This window comes from Ambystoma mexicanum, chromosome 9, assembly GCF_040938575.1.
Source record: "Ambystoma mexicanum isolate Mex_15411 chromosome 9, UKY_AmexF1_1, whole genome shotgun sequence".
In the NCBI taxonomy this organism is placed as follows: Eukaryota; Metazoa; Chordata; class Amphibia; order Caudata; family Ambystomatidae; genus Ambystoma; species Ambystoma mexicanum.
In genome coordinates this window covers 1,394,377,769-1,394,400,247 of record NC_090931.1, presented here as the reverse complement: position 1 = coordinate 1,394,400,247, position 22,479 = coordinate 1,394,377,769, and the positions used below count along the sequence as shown (strand labels likewise).

The following is a 22,479-nucleotide window of genomic DNA, read 5'->3' as shown; positions in this document are numbered from 1 at the left end:
TGCGATTCTGCTCTTCGATTGCAATGCACCTTTGCATCATCTGGTTTTTCTCCAGGTATATGCGACTCATAAATATTATATTCATCTTTGGAAATAATAATGTCCAGGAACAAAAAGACAACATAGGGTTCAATCCTTTAAGAATAATTACTTTATTGTCCCTTTTCCTAGCTGAATAAACAAAAGATTTATTCTCTGATTTTTGGCCATAATATCCGGTCATTTAAAATACAGCAAGACTGCCAAGTGTGGCCAGCTTTCAAAGGTATAACCACAATTTCCATAGGTTTATACAAAAGTGGATATATATAAGATGTCACTAACTCCTCCCTTGTCTCCCCTCCCTTCCTTTCCATTTCCCCCTTCCTTCTTTCCTCCCCTTCCTATCTTGAGCACAAATTCGCAAATATGTCATTTCTGGTTTGTTCTTTGAAATGTAAAATGGCGATAAAATGACAATCACCATCTATACCAAAATCATTTCTGGTTTTGTCTAAACTAGTTTCTATATAAACTATTTGGTTTGATACGTATATTGATTACTTCAGGCTGTTTTAAAATATAGATTATTACCTGTGCAAAAGCACAATACTTTGGGCTTTTTATAAACTTGGTCGGTATATAAATATTTTTTATATGTGTTTTTTTAGCACTGCTGTTTGAAAATACGTCATTTGACAATCCTTTCTACTTGGATCACAAGTGTCCTGATGAAAGCCTAAGCGGAAAATACATCATTCTACCACTGACCCTAAATTTTGGGGCAATAGTAGTTATCGCGCAAAGGCTGGAAACAGATTCTTTACTACTGTCGACACTTCTTAAATGGGTTTCATCTCTTGTTTTGCTTTGTAAAAAGAAATGTACAAAAAGTCACCCATTAGTTACTAACATCACCCTGTAGACTTGGGAATTAATTTTGGATGATACACAGTACTAGTATTTTTGTGTCATGTATTCTTGTGTATATATTTGTTTTATGGATCTGGGCACTTCCCTGATGTCCAGTGTTTTTTTAGTATGTTTGTGCATTATGGATAAATAAAAAAGAATCTATTTTTTAGATAAATCTCCGACCATTTCGTCTTTATATATGTTTGACAAGACGTTTTTCTCATTTTTCTTTTGCAATGGGTAAATGCTAATTTTCTCAGCCCTATACGATATTAGCAGGTAGCTTGTTGTGGACTTTGTCTGTATTTCATGGTTGTAAGGGAAGAACATCAGAGAGCAGGGGGAGTTATCAGTGGAGAGGTGGATCAATACCCAAAGACAGGAGAAGAGGAGACCTAGAGCAGTGCGAAGCTGGTATGGCTGAGGACATAGTATAACTGAGAACAGAGGTCCTGGGTAAGAGGTGAGAGCCTGATGTGAAGCGGTGGATGGAAAGATGGCCAGAGCACATGGCATGATCTATACAAGGCAAAGTCTTCCTAGGTAGAGGGACTGCAAATCCAGTATGTGCCCCTTGAAGAATACACAGGTTTCTACCTGCAGATATAAGGTTTCTTGGACAGATTGGTGGAGAGCGCTGGTGGCCAAGCTATCCAGACTGTGTGGAATGACATGCTGTGAGAACTGCACCCCGGATGGGAGGTCCAAAGGATTCTTACTCAAAACTAAGATCCCTTGTGCAGAAACCATGTTTTATTTGTGAGCTGCAACGTTTGTGTGTTTTGAATAAACCACCTGTAACACACTTCTCGTGTTGTCTGTGCCTTTTGTGGGTTGCACCTGGCCTTCACCTGACAGATGGTGTCGAAAATGGGATCCACGAGAACTGTGATGGAAGCCCACCTTATTCTAGAAGTGCAAAAACTGCAGATTAGGAGAAAAGACCGGATGGCAGACTCCATACCAAAGCTACAGCTGGCACAGCTGGTATGGCGCTCTGAAGATGTTGAGGTACCACCCCAAAGCAGTGCCCTTATCTCCATGGGATTGTTGGCCATCTTACCTGAAGGCACAAATGGCCACCTGGCAGCAAAGTCTGACTTCACTACACATTTCAGCATTGATATGGGGGCAGAAGTTAATGATCCGGATTACTGGGTTGTGGCAAAGGTGTTGCTGTTCAACTACAGCGATAAACCTTTCTTAACCCAGGTGAGGAATCTGATTGGCCAGTTATTCTGTGATAAATATGTGCCAGTGAATGAGACCGCCAATTATGGTACTAGATAGTGTAGAACGAGGGGTTTCAGCTCTTCCTACCTGCTCCAATCTCCAGAACCCATGGATGACCCAGATAAAATACATTCAATCTTTTAAAGAAAAAAAAAAAGAAAAAAGGAAGAAACAACACCACCACTGACAAGGCCTCTTTTCTAGGGGGGCCAGGGGTGACCATGGGGGGCGCTGGCCCCCCTGGTGGAGCCGGGCCTGGCTGGCGTTGGTCCTGTGTCCGGGCCCAGAATAAAGTTACTACTAACTAGCCTGGCTTAGTTTCTTCATCGCCACAAGGTGCTAGGTTTTCCTGAGGATACTTGATGAACACCATCATTATCATCAGCATATAAGGAAATGACTGTCCCATGCCATTCTATGACAAGACAGGAGGCTCATATTATGCATTACAATCTTTACTCTGAAACCACAGCAGCAAAGGAAAACTTTTACAAACAAAAAAAGTTGTAAAAAACAGAACTAAATAGGGTTCAATGTCAATGTAAGGGGACTCCCCAATCCATCATGAAGGAACAGGTCATGCCCTGCAGGAGACCAATGAGCAGGGACCCTTCCTTATATAAGTCCATTACTCTAAACCCAACTCCTCTTTCTTTGCTGCTGACACCACAGCTAAGTCACTCCTTTCAGTTTTGTGTCTTGCATGTTGTCAGTAGAAATAAACCTTAATTTGTTACATTTCTTGGTGTTACATTTAATATATATTGGTCCTTTATATTATAAGGCATGTATCTGGCTTTGCATGGTGTTCCCAGGTACTGTTTATGTTTATGTAACTTTGTAACGCTTGCGCTAGTTTGCCTCTGGGCTTTTGCTTAATCGTGTACAGTCACAGGTCTCTTTTATGTAAGATTTATGGTCTGACAGAAGCTGCTAATGCTTCGTGCCGATGCGTGCGAACATTCTTCTTCTTGGTAGTTTAATTTATGTTCATTTTATGTTTTACGGCCTTCACGCGCATGTCTAAATGAAGCTGATAAAGCTTCAAGGCCTGCGCACGCGAGCCTCTCTTTTGTTTATTTAGCCCTCAGTGTTTGTTGGGGCTTGCCGCCCTCCGTGTTCCAAAAGACTGGGAGTTCCAGATGCTGGGGGAATAATGTTACGGTGGCGCAATAGCTTCTTGGGGGCCTGCAGTGTTGGCGACCCGAGTGCACAGCCCTATTGTGGCTGCAGTGTTCTTTGGAAAGCACAACCTCCAGTGGCTCAACGGCTAAGTGCTTGGTGTTGGAATGCTGGGGTCCTGAGTTCTAATACAATGGGCCTCATTACAAGTAGGGTGGTAAGGGTTAACGGTCACCGGTAACGAGACCGGTGCCGTTAAACCCTTACCGCCCTACTACGAGTTCCCTTTGCGGGTCCCGTCCTTAACGCCTGCTTTTAGCAGACGTTAAGGACGGGACCCGCAAAGGGACTTTAGAGCTAATAACGGAACCGTAATTTACGGTACCGTTATTAGCGCCTTCCCCGTTCCCATTGAGCCCTATAGGGGCTCAAATGGGAACGGGGAAGGGCCCTTGTGAATGGGGAATTACCGGTCCCGCCAACCTTGGAATGGACCGGTAATTGCTCCATTCACCAGAGCGGAATTGGTACGAGTTTGGAGGCAGCCATGCCGCAAATAGCGGCGTGGTTACCTCCAAACTCGGAATGAGGCCCAATGTCCAGAACATCATGGGTGTTTAGAAAAATGTATATCCTTTAAATTGCACCTGGGACTGCCAGGTGCTGTGGTCTCGCTCGGTCCGCTATGTTTCCTATGTTTTCCTTTCTTTTCTCTTTTATATTTTGAAGCCAGTCTCTGTAGCACAGTCAATAGCAGTTGTCACTTGTACCTGGAAGGGTCGAGGTTCGAACCAATCCTCCAACTTCAAAATTCTGAACGTGTTGTTAAAATAATTACAATTTTAATTACCATACCGGCCAACCATGCAAAACCCAGACGGGGTTTCTAAAAATGAAAACCGGGTCGTCTGGTCACCCTAGTTATGTGAGACAACTTGAGCCAGCCCAGTATGGATTTTTCACTTTAACAAGATTATATATATATATAATTTGAATTACATTTTAAATAAGAATATTTTGTAATATATATGTTTGGAACCCGCCCACTCAAGTGCCTGATGCGCTGCTAGTCTGCAGCCTTGTTTAAGCACGGCATATGGCATAGAGGATTACCTTCACTGTAGGTGTGCCATAAACCTGCTCAGTGACAGGCTTTGCCTGTGTTCTTCTACGAGGTGAACCCCTTGTGTACTGCTGGTTCCACACCCTGCTCGGGTGAGCAGTTTGAGGTGCACTTGCTCAGTGCATTCCTCCCTTAAGGTCAGCAGTTTTGTTTAGGTGCTGCATATGGCACTGGTGATTGCTTTCACAGTATGTGTGCCATAACCTGCTCGGTGGCAGGTTTGCCTGTGTTCTTCTGCGGGGTGAACCCCTCGTGTACTGCTGGTTCCACACCCTGCTCAGGTGAGCAGTGGAGGTGCACTTGCTCAGTGTACTCTTCGCTAAACAATATATTTAAGCTGTGCATGGAGCACATTTATGTTTTCAGGATTGCCAGTAGCCCAGTGTTAGGCAGAAACCAGTGCAGTTCCCTTAGGGACCACTGCAAAAGATTTAGGACTACAGGTGGTTGGCAGTAAACCCAATTGGTAGCAGTCTGTACCACCCAGATTTACCTGGTAGCTGTGGCTGAGCAGTCAGACTTCTCTCAAGATGAGTTAGGCAGTATGCAGAGTATACACAATAGGTACAGAGACACAGTAGTACAAGCAAACACTGACCAGAGCTTTGGTGTAAAAGTATATAATTATTTATGTAAAGACACACTTATAATTTACACTAGCACAAAAAGAGGTAAGTAAATTCAACAAACAGTCACTATTACTAGATGTACATCCCTTATTCCTTATTAGACAAGTCTTAGTTAACACTACTTATTTACAGACAGAGGTGAGCACTTAACTAAAGATGGCACTCCAATAAGTTAAGAAAAAGGGAGGGAAAAGGCAGAAATTAGGAAAAGCACACAACACAATACTTTAGAAGCACCCAGCAAGGCAGGAAAGTCAAGTCTACTTGTGAGCAAAAAGTTCAGAGGCCAGGCTCCCTCTTGGAGAGAACAGAACACGAATGCGCCCAAGATCACACAGTCTTGAAAAGTCTTGCAGGGAGTTCAGAAAAGAATTAAGTCAGCTCAGAAAAGTTCAGTTAGCCAGCCTGGGGCCAACCCAAGTGGTAAGTGGAAGCTTTAAGAGTCGCCCAACACAGACCGTTGCGAGGGAGGCCAGGCGGACACAGTACCTTCAAAGTGGAGAGGATCCTCCAGCGGGGGCAGTTGTTCCTGGCACCAGGTGCAAGTCGCGGCATCGTCCAGAGGAAGAGATGGTCTCGACGTGGAGGAAAGCTGAAGGTCGTTGCACTGCCAGGGAAGAAACCAGCTGCGGAATTCTCAGGTTAAAAGGTAAGACCCTTTTATTCGCGGTGGTGGAAAAACCGTGGTATTCCGGTTGCCGGGGTGCTTGGCATGGGCAAGGCGGCCACGAGATGATCCGGGAAGGCGAAAAGATGGGTAAACTGGTTATCCCCACCAGTCAAAGGAAGAAGACTCTCCGGACTGGAGATCTCCTCAGTCGTCGGGAAAAGTGGTGAGACGGTTCAGCGGGGCTCCACCGGTGGTGTCATCGTTGCAGGTCGGCTCAGCTTCTCCCTCTTCGGATTCTTTAGGTCCTGTGGCGACTTCTGAAGTTCCAGTCCCCAAAGCCCTGCTTTTATGCAGCAAACCCCCATTCATTCAGCCTAGCTGTCAATCAAACATGCTAAGTGGTGAGCCGGGCGGCTCACAACTTGGGCCAATCACACAAGAGTGCGACTTGAGTTGCCAAGGCAACTCAGCCCAGGGTACCTAAACCCCCTCCCACAACCCCTGTGGTACCCAGACAGAGTGGCACCACTTTTGGAGGCTTCTGTGGGGAAGCCTGCCAAAAAGTGGAACAAAGGGCTCGACTTGGGTTGGAGTCACAGAAACGAATACAAATGCCATTTTGGAACTGAGTTTCGGCAAAAAATACCAACCGGTGATTTAATATTAATTTAATAAACCAGCGGTATGTTCGAGGCTATATTAAAAAGTAGTAGCCTCGAACAATGGGAAAATCCCATAGGAAAATATCTGCGGTCAAATATAAAAAGTAGTATCCACTGCCACCAGCCAAAACTCGATCGGGGGGACGGAGACGTGCCCCCTCGAACAACAGGCCCCAGGGCAATCGAATTGCCCCGACCAGTACGTCCACAATATGATGGTTTGTACTGGTTTCTGTTCATAATTTGGGACTAGTAAAGCCAATGGTGACTTTACATGCCCTGGGAGACAGTAGTCAGTCTATGGTGGGGTGTCACTATGACACCCCTGTGTCACTGCACGGAGGGTGCTGTGTAACACACATAGTAAAAACACATGAGACCCTATGGAGTAAATGACCCCATAGCCCATAAAACACATTAACAGTCAAAGGAACACCATAAATCATGTCCAGGAGTTGGAGAAAAAGAGTCTTACTCTTGGCAAGAGAAAAAAAACAAACTCCAGAAATCCAACAAAGCTGCTACGGGACTCACTATGTTAGGAAATTCAGCCTAAAGAGAGAATTCTCCCTAACACTCGCCCCCCCAGACTAAGGGACAGGAGGATTTAATCCACTCCTGGATGAATCTCATACCTATAGTCGATGACATACATCCTAGAGAGACCATCAGCATTTTGGTGGTGACACCCTGACCTGTGCTCAATGGTGAAATCAAACCCTTGCAGGCAGATTGACCATCTCAATAGTTTTGGGTTTTCCCCTTTCATTTGCATTAACCATCTCAAGGGTTGGTGGTCAGTCTGAATGACAAAAGTAGAACCATACAAGTATGGCCTAAACTTCTTCAGAGCCCACACAATAGCAAAACACTCTCATTCAATGGTTGCCCACCTTGTTTCAGGATCCTTCAGTTTTCTACTGATGAAGCAAATGGGGTGTTCCCTACCTTTCCCATCCAGTTGACTGAGGACTGCACCTATTCCTACATTTGAAGCATCTGTTTGCACAATGAAAGTTTGATGATAGTCAGGAGCTCTGAGTACTGGGGCTTGGCAAAGAGCCTTTTTCAGGGTTTCAAAGGCCTGATTGCATTCCTCATTCCACCTAACCTTTTTAGGGAATTTAGGAGAGGAGATGACATTTAATGGAGAAGCTATGGACCCATAGTTCTCAATGAAATTCCTGTAATAACCAGTGAGACCTAAGAAGGCTCTCACCTGGGTCTGAGTAGTAAGTGTTGTCCAATTTTGCACAGCTTCAATCTTACTGGGCAAAGGCCTTATTTCTCCACCTCCTACCTCATGTCCAAGGTAGACCATTTTACTCTGTCCAATCTAGCATTTACTTGCCTTTATGGTCAGATTGGCCTTTCCAAGAGCCTGCAAAACATATCTCAGGTGGTCCACATGTTCTTCCCAGGGATTGTTGAACACTGCTATGTCATCCAAGTATGCCATGCAGAAGTCCTCCATCCCATTCAGAACCTGGTTTACCATCCTTTGATGCAGTTGCATTTTTCAATCCAAAAGGCATAACCTTAAACTGGTATAAGCCAACTGGGGTAGAAAATACAGTTTTCTCCTTGGCATGGTCTGTCAGGGCTATTTGCCAATAGCCTAACGTCAAGTCAAATGTGCTGAGGAACTTGGCTGCACCAAGTCTATCCACCAACTCATCTGTCCCTGGCAAAGGGTGGGCATCAGTCTTAGTGACTGCATTAAGAGCTCTGTAATCCACACAGAATCTAAGTTCTTTAGATCCTGCCTTTGGTACTAACACAACTGGGCTAGACCATGGACTAGTAGAGGGCTCTATTACCCCGAGATCAAGCATCTTGTTGACCTCACCTTTGATGCGGGTTCTTACATTTTCCGACATTTGATATCCTCTGCTTTTGACTGGCAGACAGTCACCAGTGAGTATGTCCCCAAGGGGTCAAGCCTGGTGAAAGTGAGAACAGAGAGGTAAACTGATTTAACATGGATCTGCACTCTTCCTGTTGTTCAGGTGTCAGATTTGAAGAGAGATTTACTCCTTCAATCTTTTCGTCTAACGGTAAGCCTCTGAGGTGATCAGGAAGAGCTTCACTCTCTTCTTCTTCCTCTGTTGATGTTAGAAGCAAAGCTCCTACATCAGACCTGGAGACATACGCTTTTAGTCTGTTGGTGTGGCAGACTGTTGGAGCCTCCTTGGGGTTGCCCAAGTCAACCAGATAGTTGAACTCTCCAAGTTTACCCACAACTTTGAAGGGTCCCATCCATTTGTCTTGCAAGGCCCTCTGCCTTGTTGGAATCATAACAAGAACTAGCTGGTCCTGAGTAAACTCGAACATGTTAGCCTTTTGGTCATGCCAGTGCTTGACCAATGCTTGTCCAGCTTTCAAGTTATCACTTGCTTCTGCCATCATTTGTGACATTCTCCTTCGGAGAACTATCACATAGTCAGTCACTCTGACTGGCTTGGGGGAAGGAGTACTCTCCAACCCCTCCTTGATCAGGGCCAATGGACCTCTGACCGGATGACCATAAAGAAGTTCAAAGGGAGAATAACCTACTCCCTCCTAAGGGACTTCTCTATAAGCAAAGAGAAGGCATGGCAGTAGAAGGTCCCACTTTCTTTTAAGGGGGTCCTCTAAAGCACCTATCATGCTCTTCATGGTTCTGTTGAACCTTTCAACCAGCCCATTTGTCTGAGGGTGGTATGCGGTTGAGAACTTGTAAGTAACTCCGCAGGTTTTCCACATGGCTTTCATGGAGTGGGACATAAAATTCGACCCCCTGTCAGAGATTACTTCCTTAGGAAACCCCACCCTGGTAAAAATACCAAGGAGGGCCTTAGCCACAGCCGGAGCTGTAACAGTCCTCATAGGAATTGCCTCAGGGTATCTAGTAGCATGGTCTACTACAACAAGTATAAACCTGTTGCCTGAGGAAGTTGGCGAATCAAGGGGACCAACAATGTCAATCCCTACTCTCTCAAATGCGACTCCCACTACAGGGAGAGGCACTAAGGGTGCCACATTCTTGGAGCCAACCTTACCAGAAGTCTGGCAGGTGTGGCAGCTCCTGCAGTATTTGTCTACTTCAGCCCCCATCTTTTGCCAATAAAAGTAGAGTGAGAGCCTTTCCTTAGTCTTCTTGAAACTCAAGTGACCAGCCAAAGGAATCTCATGGGCTAACTGCAAGAACTGTAGTCTGTTCTCTTGGGGTACTACAAGTCGATGTTGTCCCCAGGTGCAGACTCTGTTGGTTCACTGTAGAAGAGGCCATCTTCCCAGTGTAACCTATATTTGCCAGGCTCTTGCCCTTCAGCCTGAGCATCTGCCTGGTGGCGAAGACCTTCCAGAGTTGGACATTCTCTCTGTCCCTTACTGAAGTCTGCCTGTTGGGTCCACCTTCTGCCAGTAAAGACTGCAGCTCAGGATGATCAACAGGATCCAGATCTCCAATGAGTTCCTGGCCTTCCACTAGCTCTTCTTCAGAGTCTAGTTCAACCACACAGGGTTGTACCTCCCTCTCAGCCTCAGCTGGAGGGGGATTTACTGGTGTGACTTTGGACAACCTAGGGGAAGTCATTGTTGGCTGCACTGGAGTGCTGGCTGGGAGGTTCTTTTTAGATGTTTTAGGTTTCTCTTTTTTTCTAGTTTCTTAGAGACAGCAGCTGACATCTCCAGTGGAGCAGTAGTGATCTCTTTCTTCATCATCTCCTTGGGAGTACCTCTCATGGTTCTCTCCCTTGCAGGTCTGGTGAGCTCCTGTAACCTTTTACTAGGAGGTCTGGGGGTATGTGACACTACTGCAAGAGTTTTTAAGTCATTACCCAGCAGAACCCTTCCTGGCACCTCCCTTTGTATGCTGACAGGTATCTTCACAGTCATGTCATTACACTGGATGAGAACTGGTAATTGGGGAAAAATCTTCACAGGCCCTCCAGATAACTTGGTGGCGCGTTTGGGTGCCTTAGCAACATCCTCAGCCTGAAAAAACGATTTGTCCACCACAGTTATGCTGGCCCCAGTGTCCCTAATGGCAGGAGACTCCTGACCATTCACCTGGACACTGTCCTTATAATACTCTTTAGTATTATCTGGGATAGAATTATAGATATCTAAGTTCTGTTGTTCCCACAGACCCAGAGACACTAAAGAAACACTGGCTGAGACTCCAATGGGTTCATCAGCCATAGTTTCCACTTGCCATTTGTACTTCCTCCTCTGGAGCGAAGGCTAAGGAGACAAGCTGGACCCCTGAAGGTTTACCCTTACATCTGGGATCTCCTTTCACATGGTCAGTAGAGCCACAAACAAAGCATTTACCAAATGCTTTCTGGAATGGTGGCTTGTTCTGACCTCCTTCTGGTTTGGCACCAGGAGGTACACTAGCCTGATTTGGTTTCCCTTGTGGCTTACCCTTTTGGTTTTGTTTGGGGCCCTCTTTGGAATTGGAATTATTAGAATTCTCTTTGGAGTCCTTTTTTGGCTGTTTTCCCTCCTCCTTTTTCTGAGTAGCCCCAGAATCCTTGTGAGTGGCCCTGATGGCAACCCACAAGTCAGCAGCCTTAGCTAACTTCCTGGAATCTAATTCCTTTGAATCAGCCAAGTGCTGTCTGAGCTCAGGAGAGAAGGCATCATAAATTGACTCCAACATTACAAGATTCTTCATTCCTTCATAAGTGTTAACTCTGTAACCCTTAATCCATCCCTCAAACGTTCACTCACCCAGGTAGGCCAAGGGGTACCACCATGCTTTTTGAGGGTCCTAAACCTCTTAAGGTACTGGGAAGGGGTCTTCCCAAATCTAGCTATTAAAGCTAGTTTCACACATTCATAATCCTTCTTATCCACCTCCCCCAACTCCATTACCACATCAGTTGCAACAGGGGGAAGCCTAGAGAACAACCAGGGAAGTAACCCATTCCCTGTGATGTCCTGGAGCCCAAGATTATACTCAAACATTTTTAACCAATCCAACACATCCAACTTAGGTTCATACATACCCACTAATTCCTTAGGCATCCGGGGTCTTTTGGGACGGGAACTCCTAGAGGAACCAGAAGAGAGAGAAGCATTTTCCACAGCCAACTGTTTCATTTCTAGTTCATTATTAAGCTCTATTTCTCTGAGTCTTAACTCAGCTTGCTTCTGCTCAGCCTGGGCATTCATTCTTCTGAATTCTAGCTCTTGGTTTCTTTCAGATTGAGCAATAAAACGTTTGTACTCTAATTCAAGCTTCATTTTTTCAAGTTCAAAATAAGCAGGGTTACATGTAGGACCTGGTATAGGCCCAGTAGGTACAGTAGGTAAGGCAGACAGAAGCTCAGAGTGGCTAACTTCATTAGGTTCACTTTCCTCTTCTGACTCATTATCAAGACATTGATTCAGATCAATAACATCACTGTTTTATACATTTGCTGGGGGGGGGGGGGGGGTAGATTCCTCTGTACTACCCAGACTTTGGTTTTCTAACAATCTTTCTATAAGTTCCATTTTCTTGCCCTTCTCAGAGAGATTCTTATGTCTACACAATACTTTTAAGAAATCAGCAGTTTTGGCAGACAATGATTCTAGGGTATAACTCTCCATAGCAGACATAGTTAGAAAATCAGCTTTTTAGTGCTAAGCTCTGTGGTTAGTTGTCCTAAAGTGTTCAAAAAGCACTCTAAAGTGTATACTCAATACAAATCTCACCGCTATACACCAGTGTTAGGCAGAAACCTGTGCAGTTCCCTCTGGGACCACTGCAAAATATTTAAGACTACAGGTGTTTGGCAGTAAACCCACTTGGTAGCAGTCTGTACCACACAGATTCTCTTGGTAGCTGTGGCTGAGCAGTCAGACTTCCCTCAAGAAGAGTTAGGCAGTATACAGAGTATTAACAATAGGTCAAAAGAACACAGTAGAACAAGTAAACACTGACCAGGGCTTGGTGTAAAAGAGATATAATAATTTATTTAAAACCACATCTAGAAAAACACACAGGCACTAATAGTAAGCAATTCAGAAACACGGTCACTAAAAGATATACACTCCCTTAAAAGAATATTAGACAATTCTTTAGCAAAGCCCCACTTATTTTTAGACAGCGGTGAGCGCTTAACGTAGATGGTACTCTAATAATTCGTTTTCAAAAGGGAGAGAAAAACAGAGAATAAATTGAAACAGATCCCAACACTTTTTCACGAACACAACAAGGGAGGAAGGCAAAGTAACACCGTGAGGTTAGAGTTCAGTAGGCTGGATCCACTTTAAGAGGATCAAACGAAATGTGTCCAAGGTCACACGGTTGCAGTGCACAAAAGTCTTGTAACGGTTCAAAAAGGAGTTGGACCAAAGAAAGGGACCAGTTAGAAGGTCAAGGCGGCCAGCCCAGTCCAGAAGGTTAAGGGGTTATTATTACCTTGTAGCAATCTTTAGAAAGGGAGGCCTGGCGGACACGGTAACTTAAAGTGGTGAGAATACTCCAGCGGGGGCAGTTGTTCCTGGCAGCGGATGCAAGTCGGTGCTTCGTCCGGGGGAAGAGAGGATCTCGTCGAGGAGGAAGACAGGAGTCTGTTGCACTGCCAGGGAAGAAACCAGCCGCAGAGTTTCTCAGGTAAAAGGAGCGGTCCTTTGGTTCGCGGTCCAGTGGTAAGTGGCTATCCGGTTGCCGGGGTGCTTGGCACGGGCAATTCGACCACAAGCCGGTCTGGGGTGCAAAGAGAAGAAGGTAAACTGGTTGTGCCCACCAGTCAGGGGAAGAAGCCTCTCCAGCCGGGAGATCTTCTCTGTCGTCAGGAAGTGGTGAGTCGGTTCCGCAGGGCTCCACCGGTGGTGTCGTCGTGGTAAGTCGGCTCAGCTTCTCCCTCGTCGGATTCTCAGGTCCTGTGGCGACTTCTGAAGTTCCGGTCCCCAAAGCCCTGCTTTTATGCAGCACACCCCCATTCACTCAGCCTAGCTGTCAATCAAACATGCTAAGTGGTGAGCCGGCCGGCTCACCACTTGGGCCAATCACACAAGAGTGCGACTTGAGTTACCAAAGTAACTCAGTCCAGGGTGCCTAAACCCCCTCCCACACTCGCTGTGGTACCCAGACAGAGTGGCACCACCTTTGGAGGCTTTTGTGGAGAAGCCCGCCAAAAAGTGGAACAAAGGGCTCGACTTGGGTTGGAGTCACAGAAGAGAACACAAACGCCATTTTAGAATTGAGTCCTGGCAAAAAATACCAACCGGCTAATTAATATTAAATAAATAAACCGGCGGTATGTTCGAGGCTATGAGAATTAAATAATTAAAGTTGGTAGCCTCGAACAATGGGAAAATCCCATAGGGATATATTCGCGGTCGAATATAAAAAGTAGTATCCACTGCCACCAGCCAAAACTCGATCAGGGGGGACGGAGACGTGCCCCCTCGACTAACAGACCCCGGGGCAATCGAATTGCCCTGACCAGTACGTCCACAATATGATGGTTTGTACTGGTTTCTGCTAATAATTTGGCACTAGTAAAGCCAATGGTGACTTTACATGCCTTGGGAGACAGTAGTCAGTCCCAGGGTATGGAGTCTATTGTGGGGTGTCACTATGACACCCCTGTGTCACTGCACGGAGGGTGCTGTGTAACACACATAGTAAAAACACATGAGACCCTATGGAGTAAAGGACCCCATAGCCCATAAAACACATTAACAGTCAAAGGAACACCATAAATCATGTCCAATTGTGGGAGAAAAAGAGTCTCAGTCTTGGCAGGAAAAAAAAAACTCCAGAAATCCAGCAAAGCTGCCGGGGGGCTCACTAGGTTAGGAAATTCAGCCTAAAGAGAGAATTCTCCCTAACATGGAGTTCCAGAGATGAGCTGCTAGAACCGGGAAGCTGTACCCACCAGTTCTTTTCACTTTAAAGTTGGGGACTTTGATGCTGTTTGAGAGGGCCTTTCTGATGGGACGTTCAGAAGTGTGCTTTGTGAATTTTTCTGTGAGGTATGCAGGAGCTTTGTTGTTCAGACAATTGTGTGTAATGTTCAGAGTTTTAAATTTGATACGGTCATTGATGGCCAGCCAGTTGACGGCTCTTCTATGGGCAGATATGTGTTGCCCTTTGGGAATTCCTAGGGCTGTTCTAAGGGCCTTGTTCTGCAGGGTTTGGAGTTTTTTAATGTTACGTTTACTGGTGCGTAGGTACAGTGCATTACAGTAGTCTAATTTGGAGAGGATGAGGGCTTGCGCTATGGTGGTGCAGCTATCTGTGGATAGGTATGGTTTGCAGGCGTGGATAAGTTTTCAAGTGTAACTGGTTGCTGAGGCTGTAGCATTTACTTGCTTGTCGAGGGTGAGAGCTGAGTCTAAGTAGAATCCTAAGGTTTTAACTACCTTGGCTACATTGATTTTGATGCCATCAATCATGATGGAATTGTACAGCTGGGTAGTTTATTCAGTTTGTTGGTAGACCCGATGATTAAGAGCTCAGTCTTGTCGTCGTTAAGACATAGGCCATGTATGGCCATCCAAGTTTGGATGATTTGGAAAATTTTATTTATGAGTCTGGTGTCCTTTTCATAGTCACCCTGGATTGGGATAAGAACCTGGGTATCATCGGCGTAGTTGGTATATGAGACCCCTAGTTTGTCCAATATATCAAAGATAGGCTTTGTAAAAATATTGTATAACGTGGGGGAAAAACATGACCCTTGAGGGACTCCACAGGTGATGGGGACTGGATCCGCTGCTGATGAAGGTGAGAGGACTCTTATGGTTCTCTGGTCCAGGAATGAATGTATCCATGCCGTGGCTTTTGTAGAGAAGTTGGCTGCCGATTTGAGGTGATTGCAAAGTACTTTGTAATCTACCAGGTCGAAGGCAGCTGATAGGTCTAGGAGTAGGAGAATAGAGATGTCTCCTCTGTCTTTGCGCTCGTCTAGTTGGTTTTTAAGATCAAGGAGAGCCGTTTCGGTTCCATGTCTTGCCCTAAATCCTGATTGTCTTGTCTCTAGTATATTGTTGATCTCCAGATAAGCTTGGATCTGAAGATATGCAGCTTTATCTAAGATTTTAAGGAGGAACGGGACAGTTGTTATGGGCCTATAGTTCGTTGGGACATTGGGGTCCAGGTTAACTTTTTTTAGGAGAGGTAATATCCAGGCATCTTTAAGGTTAGTTGGCACAGAGCATGATTTAAATGAGGAGTTAATAAATGATGTGACGAAGGGGGCTAGTTCGTGTGCAGCCTCTTTAATAATTGGGGCTGGACAGGTGTCACCAAGGCATCGGGACGGTTTCAAGGACAAGATGATGTTCTTAGTTTCCGCAGTAGAGATGGCTCTAAAGCTAAATTGGTTAGGGGGTTTAGTTTGGTTGGCGGCAAGTTCCTGGAGGATGGTTTCTTGCGTAGAGGGCAATGTTGTGGAGGGCGGATTTTTTGGCTAATATATTGTCTTGTAACATTGTGATTTTGTTGCATAGGGCTTTTTGAATGTTAGTGCACCAGGCTTTGTCTTTGGTACAAGAGTCTATCGGTGCAATTGGGGATTCTAATTCTCTCAGAATGGAGAAGATGTCCCTGGTATTTGAGTTTGCTTTATTGATTCTGTCATTAAAGGTCTCTTTTTTTGTCTGAATGGTTTGTTTTTTGTAGCTGTTAGTAAGGGCAGTGAGAAGGTTTTTGTTGTGGGGAGAAGGGTTTTTTCTCCAACAGGCTTCTGCATGTTGCTTCTCTTTGCGTAGGGCTTTTAGCGTTGGAGTGAACCAGGTGTTCAGATGGGCAATAGGTTTAGATTTATTGAGTTTCAGCGGCGCAATGGCGTCAATCGCCGAGTTGATGGTGTTATTGTACAGGTCGACTAGATCGTTAGGGTTAGAGATCTGGCTAGAGTGATTAGTGATAGGTTGGATCAGGGGGAGAAGATTTGCGAGTGTTATATTTTTTTGCAGTGGGTGAGGGCAGGTGGAGCATGAGGTTTGGTAGATTTAGGTTGGGGAAGGTCTGAAATGGTCAATGAAATCAGATAGTGATCTGTCCATATGCAAGGTTCAATTGCTGTTATGAGGGAAACGCAATTGATATCCAAGGTGCGCCCTTTAGAGTGCGTAGGACCGCTATTCCGAATAGTGAGGCCTGCTTCCCCAATAGTGTTAGCTTTGGTGGAGGCATAGAAGTCTTTGTAACCTAAGTTAAAATCGCCAAAAGGATGATTTGTGTGCCCGGTTTGGCATTAGTGTTTAACAGGGTGGTTAAGTCTTCTTCAAAGGTGCCTAGTGGACCAGGGGGTCTGTAGATAAGGTGTATTGTGATAGTACGTGAGGTGGAGATTTCTAGTTTTAGGGAGAGTAGTTCAGCTGACGGCATAGTGAAGCTGTCTATTTCCTTGATGGTGAGGTTGGCTCTGCAGATAAGAGCTATGCCTCCTCCTTTGGAAGTTTCCCTGTCTTTTCTGAAGATGGTAAAGTTTGGGGGTATGGCTATCATAAGGGCAGGGCCAGCAGCTTTGTGTAGCCATGTTTCGGTAACTGCTAGGAAGGGTCTGTCAGTGCGATTGCCAGAGGGCTGGGATATATATATTTAATTAATGGCTTGGTTCTCCTAGTCACCTGCATTGCAGGTAGACCTTTTGGGTTTTCACGGGAGATTGTTTGCAATAAGGTGCCAGCACAGGGTGCTGGGGGTTTTAAGATTCTTCAGATTTGCTAAAATAGAGGTTTGTCCTCTTCTGGTAAACAACTGCATTTTAAATGTTTAGAGATCTGTTTCTTTGCAGTTTAGAGTCTTTACTAAGACTATGGAATTTAGTGGGTCCTCCTTCAGTTAGTTTATGATCCTCTAGGGGATTTATCAACCATGGGGGAGGGGATAAGGTCCAAGCACCTGGCACCTCTTCATAGGGATTAAGGTATCACTATAATGGTAGCGATGAGATGTAAGATACGTCTTTTGTCCTTGCCAAGTTCGATCTCTTAAGGGTCAGGTTTGTAAATATCTTCCTTTTGTCATGGTAGCAGTGTCCTTCTTCAAGAGCTCAGGAGGTGTGAGGGTCTTCGTCTTGGCGGTTCGGCAGGTTTAACTCTTCCTAGTGTTTCTGGGATTTTTCAGGATTATCTCTTTGTTATCAGGGTCCCCTGGTGGGTCTTTTTTCTTAGTCCGAATGTTATTTAACGCTAACTGCTGGGTTACAGGTGCGACCCCTCTCTTCCATTCTGCTTCTGCCTCCAGAAGACATACCTGTCTTAGTATACACATATGTCTGGGGACAATGGTGTGTTAAGGACAGAGCTTGCAAGAGACTTTTCTGTGTACACAAGGCCCCAGGTCTATTGCAGGTCTATTGCTTTTCAGCTCCACTCGAGCTAGGTCTTCCTATAAAATGTTAATAAAATGTCCTTTTACTCCCGCTTTACCTTTTATGAAGATTGCCTTTCCCACTTGGTTTCCTGTGTAGTTATGTGACATGTCCGGTTTCTAATACGATATCTTCCTTTAACGCATGGGATGGAACCTACTAAGCTTTCACCCCTTGGGGGGTATTTTTGTCTTTATCTCCAGGAGAGCTAAGGGTTTAACTTATTTTGTTACTATCTAGGTTCTCAAAGATGGTATGAATTTAAGTGTTTTCATTGTTTGATTGGACAACGGAGAAGTGTATCACTCCTATGGTGTTTTTTCCTAACCTATTAGTACAGGAAGATTCTGTTCAGTGTTTTTTCCCCCTCTTTTAACCAGTTGGTTTTGGTGGCCTGTAAGGAACACTGGAATTGGCACATCTTCCAGTTGTTTTTCTTGCAGTGGATTTGGTTATGTCTTATAAGGCAGTTATTCGGGTAGCCTAGCCTTGGGCAATACTCTTGCGTTCAGCTGATTGATCAAATGAAAACATTTAAATACATTTTCTTCTCCTATTATTTTTTATTATATTGTCACTATTGTATTGATCATGTTGTACTAATGGAATGCAGGGGCTTCAAACTTACATAATATGAGCCTCCTGTCTTGTCGTAGAATGGCTAATCCCCCACGCTAGCGTGAGAAGGCGGTTTTAGATTCTGTTAAAGACAAGGAGGCGAGTATTATCCCACAAACCCACCCACCCTTGATATGATATGATATGGCAGTTATGGCACCCATATACACAGGTGTTTCAAGAGCGAACATTCTTTGGTTTGTTGTTCTTCCCATCCACCCACCCTTTTTGCTTGTTGTTCTAACAGCTACGAGTGGAGGTTCTGATCAGGAATGTGGCTCACAGTTACAAGATGTGGAGTGTGTGATACAAGGGCTTCACTGGATTCGTCTTCATCGTTTATCATCTGATCTGTGCAGTGGATGTCTGGCTCAAGACAGCTACAGAAAGAGGATTTGGGTTTAGAGTAATGGACTTATATAAGGAAGGGTCCCTGCTCATGGTCTCCTGCAGGGCATGACCTGTTCTCCATGATGGATTGGGGAGTCCCCTTACATTGACATTGAACTCTATTTAGTTCTGTTTTTTTACAACTTTTTTGTTTGTAAAAGTTTTCTTTTGCTGCTGTGGTTTCAGAGTAAAAATTGTAACACATAATACTCACCTCCTTGTCTTTAATATAATCTAAACCCCCATCACAAGCTAGTGTGGGGGATTAGCCATTCTAATGCCTATACAAGACCCAATACTGTTGTCTTTGCCCACCCTCTTTATTACAGGGCATTCACATGACTGAGCCGACTTCGCCGCCTCGTCGTACCCGAAGTAGGTTGGCAGAGGAAACTTTTCCCATTTGCAGCCCGTCACGTCCTCGGTGCATCAGCTGCCAATGTGACCTGATTTCACCCTTCTCTCGTCTCTACACGCCTCCCTGCAGTTTGGACGTAAAACGGATCGGTGTCGAAACATCAGATAATATATTCATAAACTAGGGTAGGCCAATATCTCGCGCTCTCGCCCTCTCTGTGTGAAAACGTTTAACCCTTACCGCGCCATTGACAAAGACTTTTTTTTTTAACGGCTGATGTCACTGACCTAAGGTGAGCAGTTCCTCTGCGATGGCTCTGCCGATGCCGGTGCCCCCTCCCGTCACGATGGCTACTCGGTTGTTGAAGAGCCCTGGACTGAAGACGCTGCGGAGAAGGCGGGCCATGGCTGCGTTTGCCTGAGTTCTGACGGTTGCCACTTCTGCCAGTGCTGGGGCGGGGCCGTAACGTCTTCTTCTTCTTCTTCTTAATAATCGAATGCGTGGGCGGACCCTATTGCTGCCTGCATTGGTATCCCAGTGGGCGGAGGGCGTGCCCACTCCGTTATAATTGGAAAAAGTCTTCCCCTGCGGACCTGAAGCTGCGCTGGGCTGAGCTGGAGTGCTCCTCGGTCATCAGACACGGATGCCAAGTCTTTTAACTCGCGGAAATGTCCAGCAGGGGGGGAAACAAACTCCAGTACTCCCTCCCGCCTAAAATAATGGCAACCCAATTCAATACTATCAGGACATTCCTTTCTATCGCTTTCTGGAGTAAAATCCCCCCCCACCACCACCACCTGGTCGGGAGACTTGGCATGTCTCAGTATAATGATGATTTTGCTAGCCCTAGCACCTGGAGACAGCAGTGCCCCCTAAAAGAGACCCTCTCCTTTTTATGGCGAACGTAGACTGGATTAAAAGGTTTTTGTTTTTTAACTACACTATAGCAGACACAAATATTGGTGACCTTTCTCAAAAGAAAAATGCGGTGAAGATGAGCACGAAGGGAACATCCAAAATAAGGTCAGAGAGTCTTTTGACTGCGCCACAGGGAAACAGAAACAGATGCAAAGACTACCCCCTGGCCCCCGCCGCCCCTTATAGAAGGGTTGCGCTCTTACCTTTCTGATCGCACTTTTTCGGTTTCTTGGCGCTGTCAATCTTATTCGGGTTTCCCTCTATCTTATGGTGTAGCCAGGCTTGGACTGGCCTGTAGGGCAATCGAATCCTTAGCCGAACCTAAAATGCAAAATGTTTGTATTGGCCGGTTTTTCTGGCCAAAGTGAGACACTTTTTGCCCAATGTGGGCCAGTTTGATGAGTTACTATGCGGCTAATAGTTTTGACCAGTGTTGCTGAATAAATATTCTTTAAAATGCTCAATTTGCATCACATTTTATCAAAAAACTTGTCTTGGGCACTATTCAAACAGTGTCACAAAAGGAATAAATAGCCATTTGCAACTGTGGGCCACTTTTTCATTGGGGTCCGAGACAATTTTGTGAGCCAGTCCGACCCTTGGTGTATCTCAAGACTCAGTCCTAGATCGCTTACTTTTTTCCCTCTACCCTATCCCATGACTTGTATTATCAATTCTTTCTGATTCTCCCATCATATGAATGCGAATGACTCCCAGATCTTTCTACTTTCTCCTGTTATGCCTCTTCTCTGCAGTCAACATTTTCCTCTTGTCTTCTTGCTATAAAATCCTGGATGACAGCTTATTATATTCACCTTAACCCCTATAAGACTGAGGCCATCTTTTTCGTTCCCTCTACTATTCCCCCTCTTCTCCCTCCTGCCGCTACCCATCTTCCATTGTGCCTTGGTCCGCCACCCGTAATCTGGGCATCATCTTTGACTCCACCTTATCTTTGTCTGCTATTTCGCGATCCTGCTGTTTCCATCTCTGTAATATCCGGAAGACTCAACAGTTTGGTACCACTCAAAGGACAAAGTCTCTACTTTACTCTCTTGTGTTCTCTCGTCTTTTTTATTGCTCCAGTATCCTTTTAGGTCTTCCTGTCTATGGACCTTCTCTCTGTTCATTTTACAATTCTTCTGTTCGCATGCTTCCCCACTTATGTCCTCATGAATCTATTTCCTCCGTTCTACTTCTGCTGGCTTTCTTTTGATTCACATTTACTGTTTAACTTTCTTTGGATTGTTTTTAAGTGTCCACATGGCCTGGCTCCCCCTTATCTTTGTTCTCTTGTGTCTTTTTACACTCCAACCCATTCTCTTAGGTCTCAGTTTCAATTTTGTCTGAGTGTCCTCTCACTTTCGCTCTTTTTCCTGACTGGCCCCTAACCACTGGAATGCCCTTCCCCTTCATTATCCCCTTTTTCTCTTTTTAAACCCCTGCCCCTCAAGGAACATTTTCTTTCTATTTGACTCATTATTGAATATGCTAAACAAATAACAAAATGGGGCCGTGACCAGCAGCCATGCAGTGAGGACGCCCTAACGAGAGCTCTTGCATGATCTGACAACATCCGTAGAAAAAGGCGACTACTGGATAACATCAGACAATTCAAAATAGGGGAAACGTGGCCCTTTTCTGGTGAGCCTAGGACCTGCGGTGCACAGTAACAAGAAAATGGCGACCGGCAGTCGAAGACAGTGAAGAGGATGCTGCAGCGGCAGTAAAGGGCTCTCTGTACCACACTGTCGAGATGTGAAGTTACAGACAACGCATTGCCTCATACAGCGTGGCCCGTGAGGTATTGGCAGGGATTGGCAGAAACAGGACTGCTGTGACGACGAGAGAATCCAGTGCGGACCGGGGGCCCAGACAGAAGCACAGATTGGGTGGCAGCGGCCCACAGGGACCGGAGGAGGGACTAGGCTACGAGCGACCACCACAATACAGTAGAAGCGGGAGGAACGAGAGAACCAAAGGCGGAAAGCAGCAAGGAAATAAGCGCACTTCAGCGCTGTGCAAGACACCTGCATACGAACCGCAGGATAAACGAGGAGTAGAAATGCCGGTATGCTAAGAACAGCGTGAGGGGAGATGGGCAGAGTGACCCTGAAGAACACCCCAGCGGGGAAGGCAGCCTTAAAAATATTGAACTAAGCTATCTACCCCTGGCTATCCCAAGGTGGAAGCAAGGAATGCAAAATGGATTGAAGAGCGCACAGGAAGAGAGAAGGGTTGCGCGAGGACTGGCCTAACATCGCCACCAGCGCAAAGGCATAATAACAACGCAGATTGGCGTTAACAGTGAGGACATCAACACCATAACTCTTGTGACACCCCTAAGGAAGTGGGTAGTGAAGTCTGCTAACAACTCCACATAAAACACAAAGGAGAAGAAGCCAGAATATTGACATTCACACTGCAGACACTTATCGAAGCACAGATGGCAAAAGTAAACCAAGTAAAGGGAAGGGAAAGCAGATCATGCTGGAATCCTTCACCAAGGGTCCAGTAGTCAATAGCTGAGATATGGACAATAGTCTAGGCACACAACCAACCCCATCAGATGAAGAACAACAGATCCTGGCTGCCATTGCTGCTCTAAAGACA

General features: G+C 45.4%; 1 protein-coding gene across 1 annotated transcript in view; it reads right to left on the bottom strand.

The window, feature by feature from the left end:
- Nucleotides 1-19,420, bottom strand: part of LOC138487477 (peroxisomal trans-2-enoyl-CoA reductase-like) — a 403,878-nt gene extending 384,458 nt beyond the window's left edge. The window contains exon 1 of the mRNA XM_069613996.1: nucleotides 19,236-19,420. Coding sequence (XP_069470097.1) covers nucleotides 19,236-19,353 — 118 coding nt within the window. The 5' untranslated portion in view covers nucleotides 19,354-19,420. The remainder of the gene's footprint in view (nucleotides 1-19,235) is intronic.
- Nucleotides 19,421-22,479: the final 3,059 nt, after the last annotated feature.